At 46.0% G+C, this 20,109-nt stretch overlaps 5 protein-coding genes across 5 annotated transcripts; all 5 read right to left on the bottom strand.

The window, feature by feature from the left end:
* Positions 1–2,449: 2,449 nt before the first annotated feature.
* Positions 2,450–3,220, bottom strand: K441DRAFT_480309 (uncharacterized protein; the record flags this gene model as incomplete). The annotated part of the gene is made up of 2 exons (XM_067641894.1): positions 2,450–2,817; positions 3,007–3,220. Coding segments are annotated over 2 exons (582 nt in total), but the record flags the coding sequence as incomplete, so codon positions are not given.
* A 2,663-nt stretch (positions 3,221–5,883) lies between these two features.
* K441DRAFT_599319 (uncharacterized protein) lies at positions 5,884–6,770 on the bottom strand (the record flags this gene model as incomplete). The annotated part of the gene is made up of 2 exons (XM_067645144.1): positions 5,884–6,495; positions 6,579–6,770. 2 exons carry the CDS (start codon positions 6,768–6,770, stop codon positions 5,884–5,886), a joined length of 804 nt encoding a protein of 267 aa, XP_067496022.1.
* Positions 6,771–8,014: 1,244 nt separating this feature from the next.
* On the bottom strand, positions 8,015–10,702 carry K441DRAFT_701859 (uncharacterized protein). Its single transcript, XM_067653371.1, has 4 exons — positions 10,237–10,702; positions 9,774–10,109; positions 8,673–9,566; positions 8,015–8,567 (listed from the first exon to the last, which is right to left on the bottom strand). The coding sequence occupies exons 1-4, from the start codon at positions 10,414–10,416 to the stop codon at positions 8,277–8,279; spliced, it is 1,701 nt and encodes a 566-aa protein (XP_067496023.1). The 5' UTR covers positions 10,417–10,702; the 3' UTR covers positions 8,015–8,276.
* A 155-nt stretch (positions 10,703–10,857) lies between these two features.
* On the bottom strand, positions 10,858–12,800 carry K441DRAFT_691644 (uncharacterized protein; the record flags this gene model as incomplete). Its single annotated transcript, XM_067652496.1, has 8 exons — positions 10,858–10,935; positions 10,980–11,292; positions 11,328–11,736; positions 11,907–11,983; positions 12,206–12,319; positions 12,381–12,424; positions 12,479–12,639; positions 12,773–12,800. The coding sequence occupies 8 exons, from the start codon at positions 12,798–12,800 to the stop codon at positions 10,858–10,860; spliced, it is 1,224 nt and encodes a 407-aa protein (XP_067496024.1).
* Positions 12,801–12,931: 131 nt separating this feature from the next.
* K441DRAFT_650055 (uncharacterized protein) lies at positions 12,932–14,355 on the bottom strand. Its single transcript, XM_067646969.1, has 2 exons — positions 14,086–14,355; positions 12,932–13,918 (listed from the first exon to the last, which is right to left on the bottom strand). The coding sequence occupies exons 1-2, from the start codon at positions 14,198–14,200 to the stop codon at positions 13,320–13,322; spliced, it is 714 nt and encodes a 237-aa protein (XP_067496025.1). The 5' UTR covers positions 14,201–14,355; the 3' UTR covers positions 12,932–13,319.
* Between the last annotated feature and the right edge of the window lie 5,754 nt (positions 14,356–20,109).

Below are 20,109 nucleotides of genomic sequence, written 5' to 3' on the forward strand. Positions count from 1 at the left end.
ATCTATAAAGCCATTGTAGAGGCGTACCCAGGCCTTGATATATTACTCAGCAAAAACCCGCGGTTCAAACATCCACGTATGCCTTCTATTAATGTAATACCCGCTGCGCGGACGTCTAGGTTTAACCTAGGACCTATTATGACTGGAGAGGCTTCTATATCTGAAACCTATAAGGTACTAGACGACATTTTTCTCCATCAAATGAATCTACAACGCACCGATAAAGCATTTGAGGAGCGACTGTTTCTGATCTATGGTGATCAAAAGACCGCAAAGCTTATTCGGTCATGTCAGGGAGAACGTACTGAGTCAATATCCGCCTATGATAGCCTGCGTTGGGCTCTGCCTATTCCAGCTCTTTGGCACCTAAAGCTGAACTACCTGTATATGGTTATACGGTATCACTATGGTGGCAAGCAATCAGCCCAAGAGTACTCTACGCTGTACACCCACATGAACCACCTAGGTCGAAGAAATATCCCAGCCGAGCGCGCGCCGTTTCATCATATGGAGGAGCTAATTCTCCATAGCTTCGACGCTCGTATCNTAGCGTTGCTCCATACTCAGATTAAGGAGTCTTGTAACACCAAGTCGCCTATAGATATCAAGCGGTACCTTAAAAGCCTATCTCCGCAACGTCTATTAGCAGTGGTCGAGGATATCCGCACAGCGGTTTTCGGTCAGGAAGTCTCTCGGGCGGCCAACCATGCCAGCCAGCCTGCGGAACCACGGCAAAAGGGTCACCTTAAGCAGGCTGGCAGTGCTGCATCCTCACAAACACTTTCTAAGCCTGCTGATGCAGAGTTTCTAACGCACGTCCGCTTTTTACAACTGGTAGAGACGTACAAGGTCCTCAAGCACGCCATCAAGCTTGCGGATATTGGCCTGCTCAGCCGCGTGCTCCCCCGCATTTGTATCTATTTCGCAGGTGGTCGAAACAAGAACTATCTACCAGAGATGTTACGTTTCTTCCAGTTAACTTCAACAGATGCTTGTTCCCCTGAGCTCCAGCAAGCTATCCTAGTAAATAGTCTAGTGAATATCCGCGGCGAACAGGATAGTCACTACCCGATAGATCTCGACAACGAGCTACTTAATGGGGAGCTAAAGCAGCTTATGCACACTCGTGGCAATTCGACATTTAACCTAGACTCACTCTTCCGCTGGAGCATTCATATGACTAATTATACAGGGCCACTACGTGCAAAGTTTGAGATCACGTTCGGCGAACGGATGTCTACTCGACATACTGTTAAATCTCCTGCAGCGGATATTCAATCGCTTGCTAATGCGATTGCCGAAGGTTCTATTATCCGCCGTCAGGCACGGCGAGCAAAGATGGAAGCGCCGCCTCTACTACAACTAGGTATTGAACGACTTAATCAATCTGCCCTCAACGAGTTCAATTCACGGCTAGGCGGTGATCTTTCCGCCGTGTTTGATGAGCTTGATCTCCATGACGATGATAATGAGCTAGATGGCTTCGTACTCCCTGCCGACTTTGCTCAAACCCAGCTTCAACCTGCGTATGAGTTGCTCGATGAGTAATACAAGATATTAGCTATAAGCTATTACTACAACCGTTCAATATCCGCTATAGTTAGTAGCACTGGTACATATTCCCAAGTAATTGATATTATTAATTAATTAATCTATTTAGTTCCTGGGCCGCGCTTGCTAGGGGTGTAGGGTATAAGGGGAAGGGGGGGCGTCATCCTAATAGATATCAGCTACTATGGTTGCAATATCCGCTTGGCGGATATAAGGTAAACTCACCTAGTATTAGCTAACCCCGCCTGATATCAACTAACCTCGCCTAATATTAGCCCGCTGTATACTAATTGGCGTTGCCGTTGATTTCCTGTAGTGCTCTTCGCATACGTTTGCCTCTGTTTAATCGCGCCGACCGCCTTTGCGGTACCAATAAAGACGTATCCAACTGGCGGGTTGCTGGCGGCATAGATGTATCTNACGGCTGGTATAAGGGTAATGATGGAGGAGTAGGAGCTGGAGACCCAAGAGTTGGCGAAGGCATAGGTACATCCTCTTCCTGAGTTATTGGCAAGAGGTCTATGGCTGACTGTTGACTAGCCTGCGATATATCAGCGCCACAGTGAGGCGCTGATTGCCACGGCGCTGATATTTCAAATCTCCTATCTGAAACCTGCGAAGCCCGTATAAGAGCCTGTGATAAGCGCTCATCCGCAGCAGCGTGCTGCTCTAACGCTTGGGAAAACCGCTCTGACATCTGCATAATTAACCCAGAAGAACCTGAGAGTTGCCCTATTTCTTTCTGTTTCTGCTTTCGTTCCTCATCTGCTAAAAGCTTAATAAGGGACGGAAGCTCCTCACCGAGGATATCAGGATCCCACTCAGGCATTGCTTGCCTTAATGATGCCGCATCTGGAACCCACCCTATGTTACAGAGGCGACAAAGCTGCTTATCCGGTATAACACAATTAACTGTAGGCGTCCATAATGTATCCTGATACCTGGCCTCCGCCCATTGCGTAAACCACTTCTGTATATTGCTTAACATAGGCTCCCGGCGGGTTTTCGCAATATCCGCACTATGGCTAGTGCGGATATCGTACTCGCAATCCATGAATATTGCTGGGTTGCAGTTACTGCAACACAAGTCTTTACTAACAGTAGACTGTGGGTCTCCATAGTGTGTAAGTTGTATTGCTCGTAAGCATACCTGATCCTCATTAACTAGCCGCCATAGGGTGAACGGCAGTTTACCACGCAACTGCGCATTAGTCAACCGCTTCTTTGGGCGTAGGGTCGGTACGATAAGCTCTTCAGGTAGGCGTACTGTAGAACCACCAGGGCTTAACCCACGCCCGCTTCTTGTATCTACCAACTGCTCAGTACTGACTGACGCTATAGATGAAGCATCGCCCGCAATATCCGCAGTCTCTGCGTTTTGTCGCCCGCGGATATCATTGCGCAGCGCGCTTGCGCGAAGATCGCCTATACACTGAGGTTGTGTATGCTTAGAACCACCTAATTCATCGCAAGGACCCCGCCAGCGGCTCTCAACCATAAAGATTGCTTCGCCTGAGAGGCCTTCTCCTCGGCCTGCCCGGCCAAACCGCTGTGCCAGCATATTACAGGATTTGTGGCGAGGCATTCCATATTGGATCGAACGGTAGATATCCGGGACATCTGCACCGTGTGCTACTGCATCTGATGCAACGAAAATTCGAATTCGAGACGTTGGGCGCGCGTATTCGGCGTACAAGCGGTCTTTGTCAATATCCGCAAGCGTTGCGTGGTAGCTCTGCACCGCTTCTCTAGCAACAGCAGCATCGTAGCCGCGATGGATCAACCAGCTGCGAATAGTATTACGACAGGCAGCTATCCACTCCTTAGAATCAAAGAAGATGATCGTCTTTGGAATCAGCTGAAGTTGATCGAACTGTTGGCGGTATGTCTGCTGTGCGGATATTAAGCGGCTTCTTGATTGCTCGCCTTCTCCTCGGTCACTATTACTAGCAGTGTGCGAATACACTGGAGCAGCAGCAATAGTAAAGTAAAGAGCTCGAAAGTCCTTCTTCTCTGGCGCGGTCATGACCCTCCGTATAATCTTTAGCTCCGGCCGATCGATTGGGGTTTTAATAACTTGTATATTAGGTTTAAACCCAGCNAGCTTGCATACAGTCCGAAACGTAGATGGGTCTAGTGTTGCGGTACATGCAAACCAAGGCTTATCAACTAAGACTGAACGTACTTTAAAGAGTTGTGTGTACGCTATACGGAAGGTCTCTCCCCAATCAGCAAGCAGGTGTACTTCATCAACCACCACAAGGGCAACATGGGAACGAAATATCGGGTCTATCAGAACCTTATGCAGCTTGTCACTAACCAAAAGCTCTGGGGAGATAAGGATATGTGTGTAGCTGCCCGTGCGGATATCCTCAATCAGCTCGGCGGATATTGTTTTCTCCCACACATGAACAGGTCGAACATAAGGTAGCTTTGCAATCTTTTTTACTTGCTCTGACCCAATCGCGTTAAGTGGAAGAACAATAATAACAACTGCATTAGGTACAAGACATGGTAGTGCTTGCATTATCATACTCTTGCCAAAAGACGTCTTTGCCACAAGCATGAGATCTCGCCGCTCAAATATCAGCACCCTCAGGGCCTCGAGCTGCTCCGTATGACCGCGGTACGGATATATCTCCGCAATAGCTTCATCTAGCTTGCTTATTTGAAGTTCATGAGAGCTGCTCATAAGCTGGGGTAGCTCCCTCCGCAGGCTATATAGCCGTGGAGACCGCTGGGGATCCATTTCAATATAATCCCCAGCCCATTGCGTACTGCCAGCTTGTTGATCTGCTTGACTGGCTTGTGGTTTGCGACCTCTTTGCCTTATTCGCTTTGATGGAGGCATTGGTGGATAGCGCTTAAAAGCAGCAGAGGGAGAATAGAGGGTTGGATAAAGGCAGGGAGGACTTAAACACGTTGTAATAGATAGATCTTAATGGGTTTTAATCATTGGATTATGGATATAATGGATGGAGAGTGGGTGGTTGAGATTGACGCGTCGTTGGTGCGGATATTGCTGATTGTTCACTTTGGCAAACCGCGTCACGGCTATTTTGAAATTAATGTCAGGAACGGGAAGGCGGGGAGACTTCTTACGTAGACCATTTGATTCGCCGGAGCCTAGTGTATAATCGATGGATTTTTCAAGCTGCCTAAACTTGTCGTAAGAATAAGAAGTGAATATCCGTAATATCAGCCATGCGGATATCGCGACGTGCTTTACAAACGTCGGCCAAAGTGTCTCAGACCACACAGGGACAGATGGCCTAAACTGGTTTAGTGCCATCGGGCCGGATTTATCCGGCGTCCCATGTGGTCTGAGCATGCTGAGACAAGTTTTTGAGTTGATCTGGCACTGCTCATGTGACATGAATATAGCAGAGTAATGGGCAGGGGAAGTCTCAGCCATGTTTCAATACCTCGAGTCAGCGCCAGATGCAACAACAAGACTTGTGGCATAGATCGAAATTTACTTTTTTTTCTTGCTGTCGAAATGGTGACGATCTCACTGGTCAACGCACCACGTCATAAGATGTCGCATATAGACAGCAGTAACACAAGATTAAGCACGAGCACAGAAAGGGTCTTCATTTGTCAGCCAGCAGAAAAGCTGAACGATGCCTAAGCTAGTCAGAAGCTCTCCCATGCGTGCATTGAATAAACAGAAGCACAAGTCCCATTCGAGCGGACCCGGCCTCATTCCTCGTCAATGACGCTCTTCCCCTCCCCAAGCGTCCCTTTGCCTCTTCCTCCTCGTTTTCCACCCCGCTTGGTCCCGCTCCCGCCCCCCCTTTTTCCGCAAAGGGGAGCAGCAGCAGGCGCGAGGCCGATTGCCGGTTGTTTTTGCGCCGAGGCCGTGCGGGGCTCGCATCGCCGTCGCCGCCGCCCCAGAACCAGCTGGAGCGGAGTTCAGGCGCTGATAGCACGCGCACACGCGCCTCTCGCGCAAGGGTGTTTTGGGGGAGGGTGGGGACATACCCTCAAAGACCAAAACATTAGTGATTTCATTTCCCTCAGTCATGCTGCTTTTCGTGAGAAAACCCGAATTGACGAAAATATAACCCCTTTAGGAAAAAGCAAAGAATGTACATTGTCGAAAATGAAATGAGCGTTGCGATATGTGACTGCGCCCTCTTCCCCCTTGGCAGTCAGGGTAAGCGCCAAGGGGGTTTTTTTTTTGCAAAAAAAAAGGTTGGCTGGGGCTCACATCTCCGTTGAAAGATCGTCTCTCGCTGATAGGCGATTTGTCGTTTTAAGAAGCCAAACACAAGACACGGGAGTCCTTTAGCGACTCGAGAACCGCCCGCGGAAGGAAAAAGGGGTCGTCTAGGTGCGGATGACCACGCCCTGGCGGCGGGTGGTGCGCTCGACGTAGCCCTCGTCGTCCTCGGATGAGCACTCGGACGAGTCGTCGCTGTAGCCGCAGCGGGCGCCGCCGCAGTCGAGCTTGAGTCGCTCGCCGGACCGCGTGATGCCGTAGCGCTCGCAGGTGCAGCACGACGACCCGCTGGACACAGACGAGGGGGACGAGCTGTTGGACGACCGCGATGTCAGCGACGGCACGTCTGAGTCGGCGTCGCTGTCAGATTCCGAGTCTTCCGACTCCTCTAGAGTCGCTTGGCTGAAGCGCGACGTCAGTTTTGCGATTGTCGCGGGCTCGTATTCGGTCGTGACGATTTGGCGCGTCTGGTTTGGCTTGATGGGTGTTGGGGAGACTATCTTGGACGGAGAGAGAGCACGGCCCTTGGGTATATCGGTGCTCACCCGGCGCGAGTGCCGCTTGGCGCTACTGCTGCTGGTGGCTGAGGTGCGGGAAGCAGCGGCAGAGCTGGACTTTGCGCCGGGAATATCGAGAACATTCAACTTCCGACCAGTGGTGGGCTCGGTGGTGAATTCCTTGGCGGGGTCGTGCGAGACGTGGTAGCCATCGATGATGTACTGTTGAGCGGGGAAACAAGTCAGTTTAAACAGAAATCTTAAAAGGAGATAGAAACTCCTATCAGGGAGGAATGCGAACGTACGTAGTACCAGTATCGCTGACCCTGCTTGAGAGCGGCGCCTTGGAATTTGAAGTTGCCGACCCAGCCGCCGGCTTTCTTGGAATCCTTAGAGAGCGGAAGTTGCCCTGTATAGTTGTCCCAGGAGCCGAGAAGGTGGACAGTCTTGCAATTGGCGGAGGTGCGGAGAGCGAAGTTGAGTTGAATCGCGGCCATTGTGCTTTTTCTAGAGTGGGTTTGGGTTTGGTTGGATTGTCAAGTATGACTGGGGATCCGAAAAGATTGAGGTCGACACTTTGAGGTGACAAAGGTGGAAAGATTGGTGATGCTATTTTGAGCAAGAAGAGCTGATATTAGTTTTAGTGGGTTGTAGACCGGCTACAATGAATTAGAAAAATTGAATTAGGGGATATTGTGCAATGATGCTATGGTGCTGTGGGTTGCGGGGAGTATGTAATTATGGCACCAGGCCTTTGAGAGAGTAAATGAGTTAAAAAAAAAAAAAGATAATATAAAAAACACTAATTAACAGCTCTTGAAAGATGACACGCTTGCTAAGGAGCAGAAGAGGGCAGGGCGAAGGCTTCCTTTTAAATTCCCCGCCCAGTTGTGCTATTCGGGGAAAGCTGACGGGGCACAGGGTGATGGAAAGTGCATGGGCTGTTTTTGGGCCATCTACTGCTGCTGCATGGGCGTGATGGTGGAAGGGTGTGGACCGCCATGCCGGGCTACACCTCTTTCGCAGGGTGAGCGCTTTGAGGAGGACGCTGGATGGACGAAGAGTGAGTGGTGCTCCCACCAAGCTGCTGCGGGCGGCTGGACTGCGCACGACTATTGGTGCAGCTGCTATCCATGGTTTTTTAGTGGGGTCCCAGGGTGATATCGCCGGCCGTGCGCCTCCAAAAGCGCAGCCAATGGAGGGCGTGTGCGACAGGCAAGCGGTGATGGCACCCAAGCGTCGTGCATTTCCGCTCCCGCTACTCGCATCACACTGCAGCAATTAATTGTGCAAATCGCTAGAAGGGGAAGCCCGCGATAGTGGGGGGGAAGGCCCTTGTTGACGTGCAGCTTGCAGCGATGTTCAAATGCAGTGTAGCCAGTCTTCTGCCAGTCTGCAGTCGGCTTTTCTTCTTCGTGCTTAAGCTAGCCTAGACTGCCATGCGAGCACCTCGATGCACTCGGGCCAATAGCAACGCGCATCGGTGGGTCATCCGGATCTCCTGTCTGGTCGAACTCAGCGGTTACGTGCAGCGAGGCCTGCCGAGCGACGGAAGGAATCGCCTCGTGTTCGACTGCTTCTACATCGCGAGGGGTTAGTCATGGCGCAGCCTGTATATGGACAGCGGTCCACTACAACCATGACCGCCCCCTAAAAGACACGGCGTGCACTAGCCAGGAGCCTCTATATTTGGTGACAGTAACCAAAGCTCTTGTTCGCGAATGGGACTCAGCCGGTTGATAGCTGTCCGCCTTCCAGAAGCCCTAGTCTGCCGAACCCAGTTCACGTCATCTTTCCCCCGCCTACGCGCCACGGCCCCTAGCTAGCTGTATTTATGCATTAGCTATTCGTTTCCAAATCAAGTAATTCAAAATGGCCGTTTATTTGCAGGCCAATCCACGCTACATTACCCAAGCAAAACAAAAGCCAAGTCCATAATACCCGCAAAATAGGTTACCAAGGCCGCACCGGTGAACTCAAAACAAGACCACACCCTCAGCTCTCTACTCAAACCCTAGCAAATTCTGTAACTCTTCCGGCGTTAACGTGCTCTTTCTTCTCTTCGGACGTCCCCCAATTCTCGTTTTGCGCGGTGAGCTCCGTCGACAGGCATGCTGTCCATTACCGCTGTCTGTCCGTGTTTCTGCATCTGCATCTGTGCTTACAACCATTAGACGATCTACTACAGCTATGGCTTCTGCTTCTGCTTGCGCCGCGTTGAGTTTATCTTGGACCGTTAGTTTTGGAGACCGTTCCTCAGGGTGTGCATGGGGGGAGGAGAGCCGTTTCTGAGCCTGCAATAGGTTAATATATATATCTGTAGTCGATTCTGAACAGGGAGAAGAAAGTAAGATGTTGTGGGTCATATCCGCAACGCCCGCAATATCATCAAAACGTACTTGGTGTGGAATCCGTGAATCTTGGATTCTGCGTATGCTCCTGGCTTGCCGTGATTTCACTAATGCGCCTTTGGCGCTAGCTATGTCTTCCACTAGATCCACCTCAGATGCATTCTCGTCTAGATCTTTGGATGGTGTGTTTGTCTTGGAGGGTAGGAACGAAACTTTGCGCGGTGATTTGATGTTGCGATTGCCTTCTCTAAGCGCTGATTGTTCGGGTTGCAGTCGAATATTGAATAGATCCGGGTCCGATGTCTTCCCAGGCCTGCTGTTTTTTTCTGGGGAAGGACGGTCATGCAGCATGGACCCCTCTTCCTCTACGTCTTCGAGGTTGTCGAGTCTCTCGCTGTCCAACTCGCCCTCGTCGTCGACCTGGTCTTCGTCGTTGACCTCGTCTTCGTCATTGTCGCTGGCTACTGAGGCATCCTCGTTCCTGCTCGCAGCCCCAAGACCAACAGTGAGTCCCAGGCCCATCTTCAACTCCTCGAGATTGATCGTATCACCACCGTTGACCATCCTCTTCCTCCAGCCCTCCATCATGGACACAGCTTCTCTCCACCGAGCCTCCATCTTCTCCCATCCCTCCCTTAACCTAACGATTTCCTCCTCTCTCAGCTCCACCTCGTCAATCGGCACAAAATTCGGGTTCGTTAGAAGCGTCTTCAAGTTCTCCAAAACACTGTCCATGTCCGTCGCCAGGGCTTCGTAGCTTGTCGGCAAAGCATGCAACATCCCACCCACGACTTCTGAATCCTCCACCACCGTCTCCAAAACCCCCTCCTCCCTCGCCCTCTGCACTCTATCCGGCATGCCCTGCAACTCCCTCAGCGTCAGAAGCGTGCTCCGCACCAGCCCAATCAAATTATCATTCTCATCACTCAAGCTCTGACTCAACTGCGTCAAGAACTCCGTCGTCTCTTGCCGGAGACTATACTCCGGATCCTCGACCCCGGGCCCCTCCTCCCCCCCCCCCCCCCCCCCCCCCCCCCCCCCCCCCCCCCCCCCCCCCCCCCCCCCCCCCCCCCCCCCCCCCCCCCCCCCCCCCCCGCCTCCAGCGCCCCCGACCCCCGCCCCCGGCGTGATCGTGATACTCGCGCCCACCAGCCCCGTCCTGTTCCCCCGCTGCTGTCCCGTCAAATGCGTCTTCAACCGCTGGATCTGCAGGTCCCGCTTCCGCACATCGTTCGCGCACCCCGCGCGCACCTGCTGCACCGTCGTCTTCAGCCGCGCCATCTCCTCGCGCAGCGCCCGTGTCGCCGCCTCCGCCGTGCGCTGCGCTGCCCGCGCGGCCCGCTCCTGTGCCTGCGAGAGCGAGAGCTGCCGCGCTAGCTCGTCGTTGCGGGTTTGGAGTTTCTCGAGCGCGAGCGTCGCGCGCGTGGCATCGGTGCGCAGCGTGCGGAGGGTTTGGGCGACAGTTTCGCGGTGCCCTTGGTCGCGCTGTACATTGGGGAAGGACTTGCGGTTAGCTTGGTCTGATGGGGGTTTCGTGATTCACTGTTGTTCACTGGCTTGGTGGTGCTGGAGAAGGGGGAGGAGGGTTGCGGGGGGTTCAGACTGCACGTACGTCTCGTTTTAGAATCAGGTCGTGGACGAGATTGATGATCTGCGCCATTGTGGCCTCTTTTCCTCCGTCCGCCTTGGACGGCCGGGCGAACTCAATTGGTTTGCCATCGCGGAGTAAGCCTCGTGCTAGGAGGAGGTTGTTTATGTAGACCGAGGCGGTTTTGGTGTTGAAGGAGTCCATGACGGGAGAGGACTAGCTTGTATATGGTGGTGGTGTCGTGAGGGTGGTGGGAACATTTCGTAGTGTTTATGTTCTGCCGTTTCGGGCTTAGTGGCTTCGTGATGACGCCGGGTCCCCCTTTCTAGCACCGTTCCATACAAGCATCACTGCGTACTTGGTATTTTCTACGTACTTACAATTAATGTTTAGTCTTACTGTTATGGCATTTCGAATAGTTCAATAAGAGTGAGTATTAGCTCCGCATGTGTGTAGATCAATCCTTAGAAGGATATCCCCTGTAGCGGGTAAATAAATCGATGTCATATGCAAGCTTCTGAAATTCTTCATTTGCGGTATATAGTATTGCCGTTATCTACAGGTTTATGACTGCTACTCAGATTATATCTGAATTCCGCTACATTTCCTTTTCGGCAAACTAATCTTTATCCCCACTCGCTCTCTCTACACTGCCTCCGACAATCTCCTCTCAGCCTCAACCAACCCCTGTGGCCCTACATATCCCCTTTTGCTCTTCCAGACCTACAGGATCCCCACGAATATCGTTAGGCCACCAGTAATTAAACATAATAATTCATGTTTTGTGCAGTGACTGGTAAACTATACGGAGAGCAATTAATAACCACAAATGCCACGATATACGCGCAGCTGATACCCAGGATTGTGTAAGCAACAAGAGTAAGCATCCGGAAAGGTCCGATTATGGCATAAGCCCGTCGAGAAAGCATATCGGACAGGATCGCAGCGAGGTAAGAGAGCGTGGAAAGGACGACGAAGGAACCAACGTAGATACACCCAAGCACAGTGCAAACAACACCACAAGCCAACGTCGCGTTAGACGGATTCTTATGCGTTGAGCTGATGCAGCCGGTGGGTTTGCTGAAAGGTGTCGCGTCATCGCGGGCGAGGTCCACAGCATTCGCCCTGATGTGATGTAGGTCCCAATGCAGGTGCAGATCGTGGGTGAGCCACCTCTGCTATTTGTGGCTTGGAGATAAACTTCGGCGAGTGGGAAAGTGTAGAGATTTCTGAGGGCACTGTCCAAGTCTCTGATTGAGTAGAAGAGTGCGATGAGGTAGAAAAATGCTGTTACAAGACCAACTACCACTTGTGCACCAATAGCTGTTGGGATGTTTGTTCGTGGGCGTGAGATTTCTTCAGCCAAATGGGAGACACAGTCTAGTGTTCCGACAGCGTATGCGCCGTTCAGCATTCCCGCGAGGAAAACGAAGCCGTCGCTGGTGTATCCAGTTTGATTCTGCCAATCTCGCCATACGAAAGCTGTTGAAGCATGGCCGTCTCCAGCCGTACTAGGCATGATGGCTCAAACCAAAATAGTAATAATAGCGCCTGCGATAATAAAGAATAATCCGAGATTGCTAATAGCCGGTAAGGCACGGTTGGCGAAGAGATCTATCGCGCAGCACATCCAGGTCATAATGAGGTATGTGACAAAGACATGCCAGCGCTAAGTGTAGTCAGGGTGGAATAACCCCACATGCTGATAATCTGATTTGCTATGATGGCAGACATAGATGCAGAGCCGAAAATCCAGGCAAAGTAGTTCCACCTATGAACAGTCAGCGCCTCGTCCAACCTCTTCTCAGGTCACCCTGGGGTTGCTATGTCTCGAGAAAGGCCATCGAAGCTACAACTTGATGACTTTTTGGAGCAGAAACCTCGGGAAAGAATCCAGCATGAAGTAATCATAAACAACTCTCAGAATGGCGCCGTTGCGAGAGAATAGCCCCTAACTTACCATTTAGCAAACCACCTAGTAGCTCCCCCATACTTTGGACCAGCAGTAATGGATGCCCAGTGGTAGACTCCGGCAGATGAAGGAATCGCAGAGGCGAGCTCAGCAATGCATACAGCGATAAGCCAGTAGAGGAACGAGACAGCAATACTATCGTACTCCTATCGATCATCTATATCTCAAACCCACGGTGACAAGCAGGACCCATAACTCATAAATAACACCAGGCGGTCCGCCATTGTGGGTTGCAACGACCTGTTTGCTAATCAGAGACCTATCAATTTTCCTGAAAAATTCTATTAGACTTACGATACTCCTACCTAGAGCAGCCCACGTGTTGTCTGTACGAATACCCACAGCGCAAATACTTAGAAGACTAAAATTCCGATCTAGTTCCTGCTTATAACCAGATGCACTGATGACTTCCCCCACGCCAATCTCATCTTCTGCCGCGTACTTTGGCGTCCGATCTTCCGTGCTCTTTTTATCCACCTCTCATATAATGACCCAATCGTGGAAAATGAAAAATGGAAAAGGAACAAATGCGTAAAATGAACAGAGATAAAGAAAGAAATACATGTTAAATATTCGTTCGACCTGTACCCCATGCCCAGCATGCGGGGGTCGCCATTACATCTTCAACTTTAGAAATGGTCTCCAGTAATGGTAGAAAAGTCAAGACGGAAACCTACCCGAACAGTCTTTGGCCTCTTACAACAGCTAATTGCCAATGCTGACAAGGATAAAGGGAAAATAATGTTGGTTTGTAATGACAAAATACACCGAGATGAACTACCGCTTGTTAGCTGCTTTCTTGGACGCCTAAGAGCTCATCCCTAACGTTTCTGGAAATGTGCCCCGCCCGGCCTTTCATTGTTAAGTAGTATCCTGTCCGGGTGAAAAACCAACTATAGTTATCAACTTAACCCAGTTTTGCTAATTTTAATATCATATCCCATTACCAGTTACGGATCTCCGATTGCCCATTTTTGATACAATGCCAGTCCGAATGCGCAAAAGAACACACTCGAGATCCCTTTAACACATAGATAGAACCTTTCGCCCTCCTCAACCATATATATCCTTTATACTAATTCCGCAGCGTGAGCCCAGCCAAAATTTACACCTCCAAATCCAGACCACCGTCCCTTCATGTTGCAGCCATATATGTGTCATCATCCTCAATGTCGCCAATCTTCCTCTTTCCCTTGACACCCTCCGCCGCTTCATCATCCGCGTCGTCTCCCTCGGTCCACTCCACAACCTCCCACTCAATTTTCACATTCCCACCTCGTGAGACGTGCCCACCCTTCTGTCTTTTGAGCTTCCCAAGCCTAGTATCCTCCACCATTTCCTCAAACCAAGGCGCGCCTCTCATCCCCGCCGGCTGCAGAAACCTCTCCACAACACGTCTGTGAATCTCGGGCAACGACTCCCCGGCCACTTCCTCATCGCTGCTATCACCGGGCAGCCAGCCCAGCTCGCCCAAGGCCTCCTGGTCCTCATCCAGCAGGCTGCCGACAGTGAGCTGGATGAAGTCGGCATCCTCGCGGGTGCGCTCGTGCCAGGACGTCAGCTGGGTGCCGCAGTAGCCGCAGAACTGGCGGCGCGTGTTCGACGCGAAGGGCGACACGAAGGTGCGCTGGATGCTGCGGTGCGTCTCATCGGGGAACTGGCTGAAGGTCGCCGAGTGGAACCAGGAGAGCGGGACGCGGAGCCAGAGCGTCAGAGGCGTGGCTTGGTGGTGGCCTAAACGTGGCGGGAATTGGTCAATCGGTTTCTGGAGGCCGCTGGGGCAATTGGTGAAGCGAGGGCTTTGCTTTTGCAGAGAACGGTATGGGGGGAGGTGAACGGGTGGGCTGGTGTGCTTGGGCGGGATGTGTGGATTTAGCCGGCAGAAGAAAATTTTGACTTACGCGCTGCGCTGCTGTTGTCGTATGTGAGCTCCGCGAGTTGTGCTGAACCTGCAGGTATCTCGACAATATACCTGTTCCGCCCGCAGGCGCATGATCCGTGAAGAGCCCGATCCATCGCGTCTTCTTCAGTTCGTGATGGCGTGAGGAGGGGGAGAGGGGATCCGCCGGCAGAGCGTGTTGGGGACGTTTGAGTTGTGCTGTTGAATTAAAGCTGGGCCGGCTAGGGGAATACAGGTTGGCGGGAGGGTTGATGCAAAGGAGGGGTGGAGGAAATTGGGAAGTGAATTGGGCTTATACCCCTGATTGGCCAAGATTTCGAGGCCGGAGCTTATGTAAATGTCCGCAGACATGCCCAGCAAGTAGGCTAAAACGGGCGCTAAACAATAGGCTACAAGGGGGCTACCTGAGCGGGCTGCCGCGCGCTCCCTGCAAGCGTCTCCTCTAGTGCTTACATTGCCACATTGCCACATTAAAAACAGTGCTTATTCAGTATTTTATAGGGCCCCCATCTGCAGCAATTACAGCAAGGCAGCGCTCCCTTATATTGCCAGTATACTTCTTAAAGTCTTTGGGTTTAGCTTCTCCTATTTTCCCTCTGCGTACCTCCTAACCTCTTTTATTATAGGAAATCTATATTATATTCTCCCCTTTAACAGCCTCTAAATATTCTTAATTAGGTTTAAATCTAGAGAATTTGCCGGCTATTCTATTATAACTATACCATTCTACTCCTAGGCTAGGTGGGTTGCTTTTACTAAGTAAATTAAGGTATTATCCCCTATAAGAATAGGCTAGTGTTATAGTGTTTGCTATAACTCCTATACAAAAGCCTTAATATTAGGGTATATATATATACGATATACGTCGCTATTTATTATCTTCTTTTTATACCTAAGCTTAATTAACTAGTCCTTTTTAAAAAACAACTAAAGACCCCTTATTCCTATAGGAGATGCTACTATAAATTATTTAGCTTAAGTAGCCCCTAAATTTAGGGACATAATAATTAATATTATACTTCTCCTTAGCGTATTTAGTAATAAAGATCTGGCCTCTACCGGTTTAAATAAATGCCTTATCGGTCTAGATTACTACTGCCTATATCTTAGGAGTCCATTCTAGGTAATATTACGGACGCTTTAAGTACAATGTTACGACTACTTAGAGAAGAGTCGGAAGAAGCTAGTTGGTTAATACAGGCACGGTTTAGGATGGAACCCGTGGAACCATATAACGAGAAATGGTAAGCAGAGTCACGTAATGTGATCTATGTGATCTGTATAATCTGTGAGATCTATAATAGAGCGAATAGAGCAGATAGAGTAGATAGAGCAACGACTTTCCTAGGAGTATGGTTGTGTATTTAAGGACCCTTAGTCCCTACCTAGATAGTTCCTTCCTTGTAGTAATTCTTAGAATATAATTAGAGTTAATCTGTTAGGCAACTACTCCACTAGTTATTATTACGTTATTAACTTACTTGCAATACCTATATACCTAGCCTATTAACAAGTCTACCGTAGTCCCTACTATAAGGCTTCGTTACACAATCACTACTATAGTTACGGTTTTAATAAGTCGAATAACATGCTACTAAAAGTAGCCACCACAATGCTATTGACGGCGGCAACTATATTAGGATTAAGTAACGACACTAGTATAGTAGACACTAACTTATAACAACCTGTAATAGTAAAACAGTTATAAATAATAGTTAATTAGTTAATGGGAGATAATATAGTACTTAAAAATAGGATTAATGGGATAGGGGTAGTAAAGGTTAAGTTACTATTAATCAAAAGATTCTTAGGAGAAAGATTAAAGCTTAAAGGATTCCTTATATAAATACACTTTAAGGTTACGTAGGAAGGAGCGAAGCTGGCAATAATTATAGATTAAGTAGTATATGTAGGATTGTTCTTATTAGGAAGAGCACTTAAATAGTTTAAGCCTTACCTTATAGAGATATAAGTAAATAGAATAATAATAACAAACTAGGAAGTACAGTTTATGTTTTTAAGCTAGAATAGATTTGTAGAGCGACTTATACAAATATTTAGGGACCTAGAAGTAATAACTATAGTAAAAAAAAAGCTTTAGGACCTAACATAACGGACTTTAGCGATTAAGTATATAACATAATTCTAAACGCTAGCTATATAACTTAAGTAGAATAATAAGGCGCTTATAGTATAGTATAAATAGGGACTTAAGGCTAAAGTCTAGGACGTAATTATTCTAATAGAAGATGCGGATACCCTAAGGGAATTAATAGATTAAGTGATTAAGATCAATAATAGGATCTTCTAAAGGGAACAGGCTAAAAGAGGCTAGGATAGAGTTCTATAGTTATATAAAACGTAAAGTACGCAACAACTAAAGCTAAATTAGAAACTATAGTATGGCGTAGAGCTAATAGACCTAAGTAGTATTAAAAAAGCCTATAAGAGATAGAGTAAGAAACTATAAAAACCTAGAGGTTAAGGATCTAGTAATTACAGGACTAAGGAGTATAGGCTAAACTAGGGATCTTAATAGCAGAAGACGTTTAGGCAGACTCTATAATAAAGTTAATGGTTTAAAGACGGAGCTTATATAAATTGCGGAAAATAGGGTTACTTCGCAAAGGATTATAAAGATAGTTAGAGTTACTATATAATAAAGGGAACCAAACCAGTAGTATGTAACACACACGTATAAAGAGATAATAGTGCGCTATAAGGAACAAAGGAATATTTAATTAGAAGTTTTGCGTTTTATTATAATAACGCATGCTAAATTTATAAAGACGCTAAGTATGGTGTAAGCTATTGGCCATAAAAGCTAGAGTTAAAAGGACTTAGAGAAACTAAAGAGTTAGATAAAGAATAAGATTAATTTTATAGGCTGGATTAAGATATTATAGTAACGTGTAAATAAGGATTAGTAATAATAATAATGGAGTTGGAGTACTTATTAATTAATAGTAATAAGGATAGTAAAGGAACTAACTAGGGGTATCTAAACCTTAATAATGTAATAGAAGTAGAGACTAAGACCGCTATAAAGCAAGGTTTAGTAATAGGTATTATAACACTGTTAGATATAGCATCTATCGCTTTATAAGACGGAAGGAGTAATATTTAGAAACGATTAAGTAAGCAGATGACTACTAGTGCTAGTTTACCACTTAATAAAGGCAAAAAGCTAAAGGCTTAAGATTCTTAAGACGAGATAAGAGATAACTAAGATTCTTAAGATAAGATAAGGTAAGCTTAAAGACCTATAACGGACAGAAACTAATAGAGTAGAGTAGTAGCTCAGTTTAAAGACATACAAATGAGCTTGGGATAAGAATTCCTAACAGCATAAGATTCTTAAGATAAGATAAGTAAGATCTAGGACTCTTAAGACGAGATAAGAACACTAGTTAAGCCTAGTTGGACTAAGGCTAGAGCTAAGCTTAAGTTAGAAGCAAGCTTAGGATTAAAGAATCTAAGGGGTTAAGAATTTAGAGCATAAATTAGAATACCTATAAGTAAGAGGTAAGGAGCTTCTTTATAGATTAGAGAATCTATAGCGTAAATAGTAGTTAGATTAAGAGACAGATATATAGACCTAAAAGACTTACTAGGGGAATATAGTGTTTAGCCTAAAGATTAAAAAGTTAATACTAAAATTAAGAAGCACGAAGACTTTAAGGATCCACTTATAAGACGCAACGTGAAAGAAACTATAGAGGAATTTAGGGCAAAAATTACCTTATAGCAAGAATAGAAACTAGATAAGAGATCTAGTATATTAGGATGTATAAAGGACAGAGCACTAGTATAAAGAGTTACTAATAGGCCTAGAATAGGTATACTAAGAGCTAAGTGGCTTACTAAACTGGAATAAGAAGAGAATTTAGGGATTCCTACTAGGTTTGAGGAATGATATACTAAAGGCTGTTACGATGTAGTAATAAAGAGATATTTCCTTATAGACGAACCGTATACACTTAAGTAGCTGTACTAAAAGTGGTATAGACAACGACATAATAATAAGTGGGAAGATTTCTATATATGGTTAGATAAGAAAGTTGTTTAAGACTACCTAATTATAAAGAAGGCTATAACTTATATTAAGGGGGCCTTAATTATAATATTAAAAGATCTAAAGGAGCAATTAAAGGACTAGAAAAGCGAAAGATAAATTTTAGTACCCATAAACAAAGTTACAACGCTTAGATTAACATAAGAGAGGTTTAAACTTAAGGATAAAGATAAGCTAAGAGTTAACCTAAAATATTAAGCATATTATATACTATTATAAATAGCATATATGGATAATACGTGCAATATATATAGAGCACTAAAGGATAAAAATTGAAAGTATCTAATAAGGATATATTGGATGATGGATAAGGTAAAGTATCGAAACGCTAAGTATATACATAGTTAGCACCTAGTGGAAGTTTAAGAATAAGGGGACTTAATACTTTAACTAGGAAGATTCCTTACGGAAGAATGCCTAGATAGATAATAATAGTGAGAATGTCTAGAAAATACCTATCTATAGTATATTAAAGATAAAAAGCGAATTAAGTATTGGCCTAAGTTGGACCAAATATAAATAGGATCTAGTAGCTAATAATTAGGAAAAGTGGAGGCCTATAGGACTAGAGGGAGCTAGTAGTAGAGCCTTAGACCCTTAAAGGAATTTAAGAATGATACCTAAATCTAAGAATTAAATGGTAGGATTAATAGTTTAAGGCATTAATAGATAGTAGAGCAATAAGGAACTATATCTTACTAGTAGTAGTAAAAAGAATGGGGTTACTATATAGGTAAAAGGAATGTTCTTACCTATTAGTGATAATTTTAGGAGATCCGATAGCCTATAGAGGAGGTATTATTAATCTTAAAATAGGACCTATTTAGCTAACCATTAAAGGNAGATAANTTAANATATCTTTNNACATATTACTATTAGGGAATAATAAGGCAGTACTAGGAATGCCTTAGTTACAGAAATATAATCTAAAGATTGATTGGGTTATAAATTAGGTTAATATTAGAGATATATAACGCCATAAGATGCAATAACAAGCTAAGTTGGTATAGTATTAAGTAGGAGCAACTTACAAAGAAACGGAAAAAGGATTAAGTTATGTACCAAAAAGATACTATAAGTATGGCAAGAAACTATGGTCACCTAAGAGTAAAAAGCTATTAAAGTATATAGTATAGGACTATAAGATAGAATTAGAACTAGAAATAAGTTTAAGGTTCTTTCCAATCTATAAGCTTACCGAAGAAGAAGGTAGAGTATTAAAAGAGTTTATCCAAAAAAACCTACGAAAAGGATATATTAGACCATCGCAGTTATTAGCAGGATATCCAGTACTATTTATACTAAAAAAGAATAGTAAACTAAGGCTGTGCATTAATTACAGACAGTTAAATAGCATTACTAGGAAGGATAGGTATCCTTTACCCTTAATTAGCGAAATCTAAGATAGGATAGGTAATGCGCGAATCTTTACGAAGATAGATCTAAGATAGGCGTACCATTAGATTAGGATTAAGGAAGGCGATAAATAAAAGGCAGCCTTTAGGTTAAAAGAAGGACTGTATAAACTATTAGTTATATAATTCGGGCTTATAAATATACTAGTAATGTTTTAGAAGCGTATTAATAATATATTAGGAGAACATTTAGATGAATTTGTTATAGCATACCTTAATAATATTATTATCTACTTAATAAATAAGGAAGAGTACGGAGAACACGTTAAATAGGTCTTAAAGAGACTATAAGAAGAACAAATGCCAGTAGCAATTAAAAAATGCGAGTTCTTTACCAGAAAAACCGATTTTATTAGATTTATTATTAAACTAGGCTAACTTAGCATAGATCTAAAGAAGATTAAGGCTATAGTGAATTAGCAGGAACTAGAGAACATCACGTAGTTAAGATTATTTTTAGGGTTTTGCAACTACTATAGAAGGTTTATAGCGCAATAGTTAAAAGATATTAAACCATTTACGCGATTAATAAAAA

This window comes from Cenococcum geophilum (assembly GCF_001692895.1).
Source record: "Cenococcum geophilum 1.58 unplaced genomic scaffold K441scaffold_149, whole genome shotgun sequence".
NCBI lineage: Eukaryota > Fungi > Ascomycota > Dothideomycetes > Gloniales > Gloniaceae > Cenococcum > Cenococcum geophilum.

Excerpts from the sequence above, each read along its gene's own strand:
- K441DRAFT_701859 (XM_067653371.1), bottom strand. The coding sequence starts at position 10,416 with ATGGACTCCTTCAACACCAAAACCGCCTCGGTCTACATAAACAACCTC. Across the intron at positions 10,110-10,236 it reads ACCTGATTCTAAAACGAGAC|CGCGACCAAGGGCACCGCGA; the intron begins GTACGTGCAGTC and ends CCCAATGTACAG. Across the intron at positions 9,567-9,773 it reads GGGGGAACAGGACGGGGCTG|TTGAGTCAGAGCTTGAGTGA; the intron begins GTGGGCGCGAGT and ends TTCTTGACGCAG.
- K441DRAFT_650055 (XM_067646969.1), bottom strand. The coding sequence starts at position 14,200 with ATGGATCGGGCTCTTCACGGATCATGCGCCTGCGGGCGGAACAGGTAT. Across the intron at positions 13,919-14,085 it reads CGACAACAGCAGCGCAGCGC|GCCACCACCAAGCCACGCCT; the intron begins GTAAGTCAAAAT and ends CGCCACGTTTAG.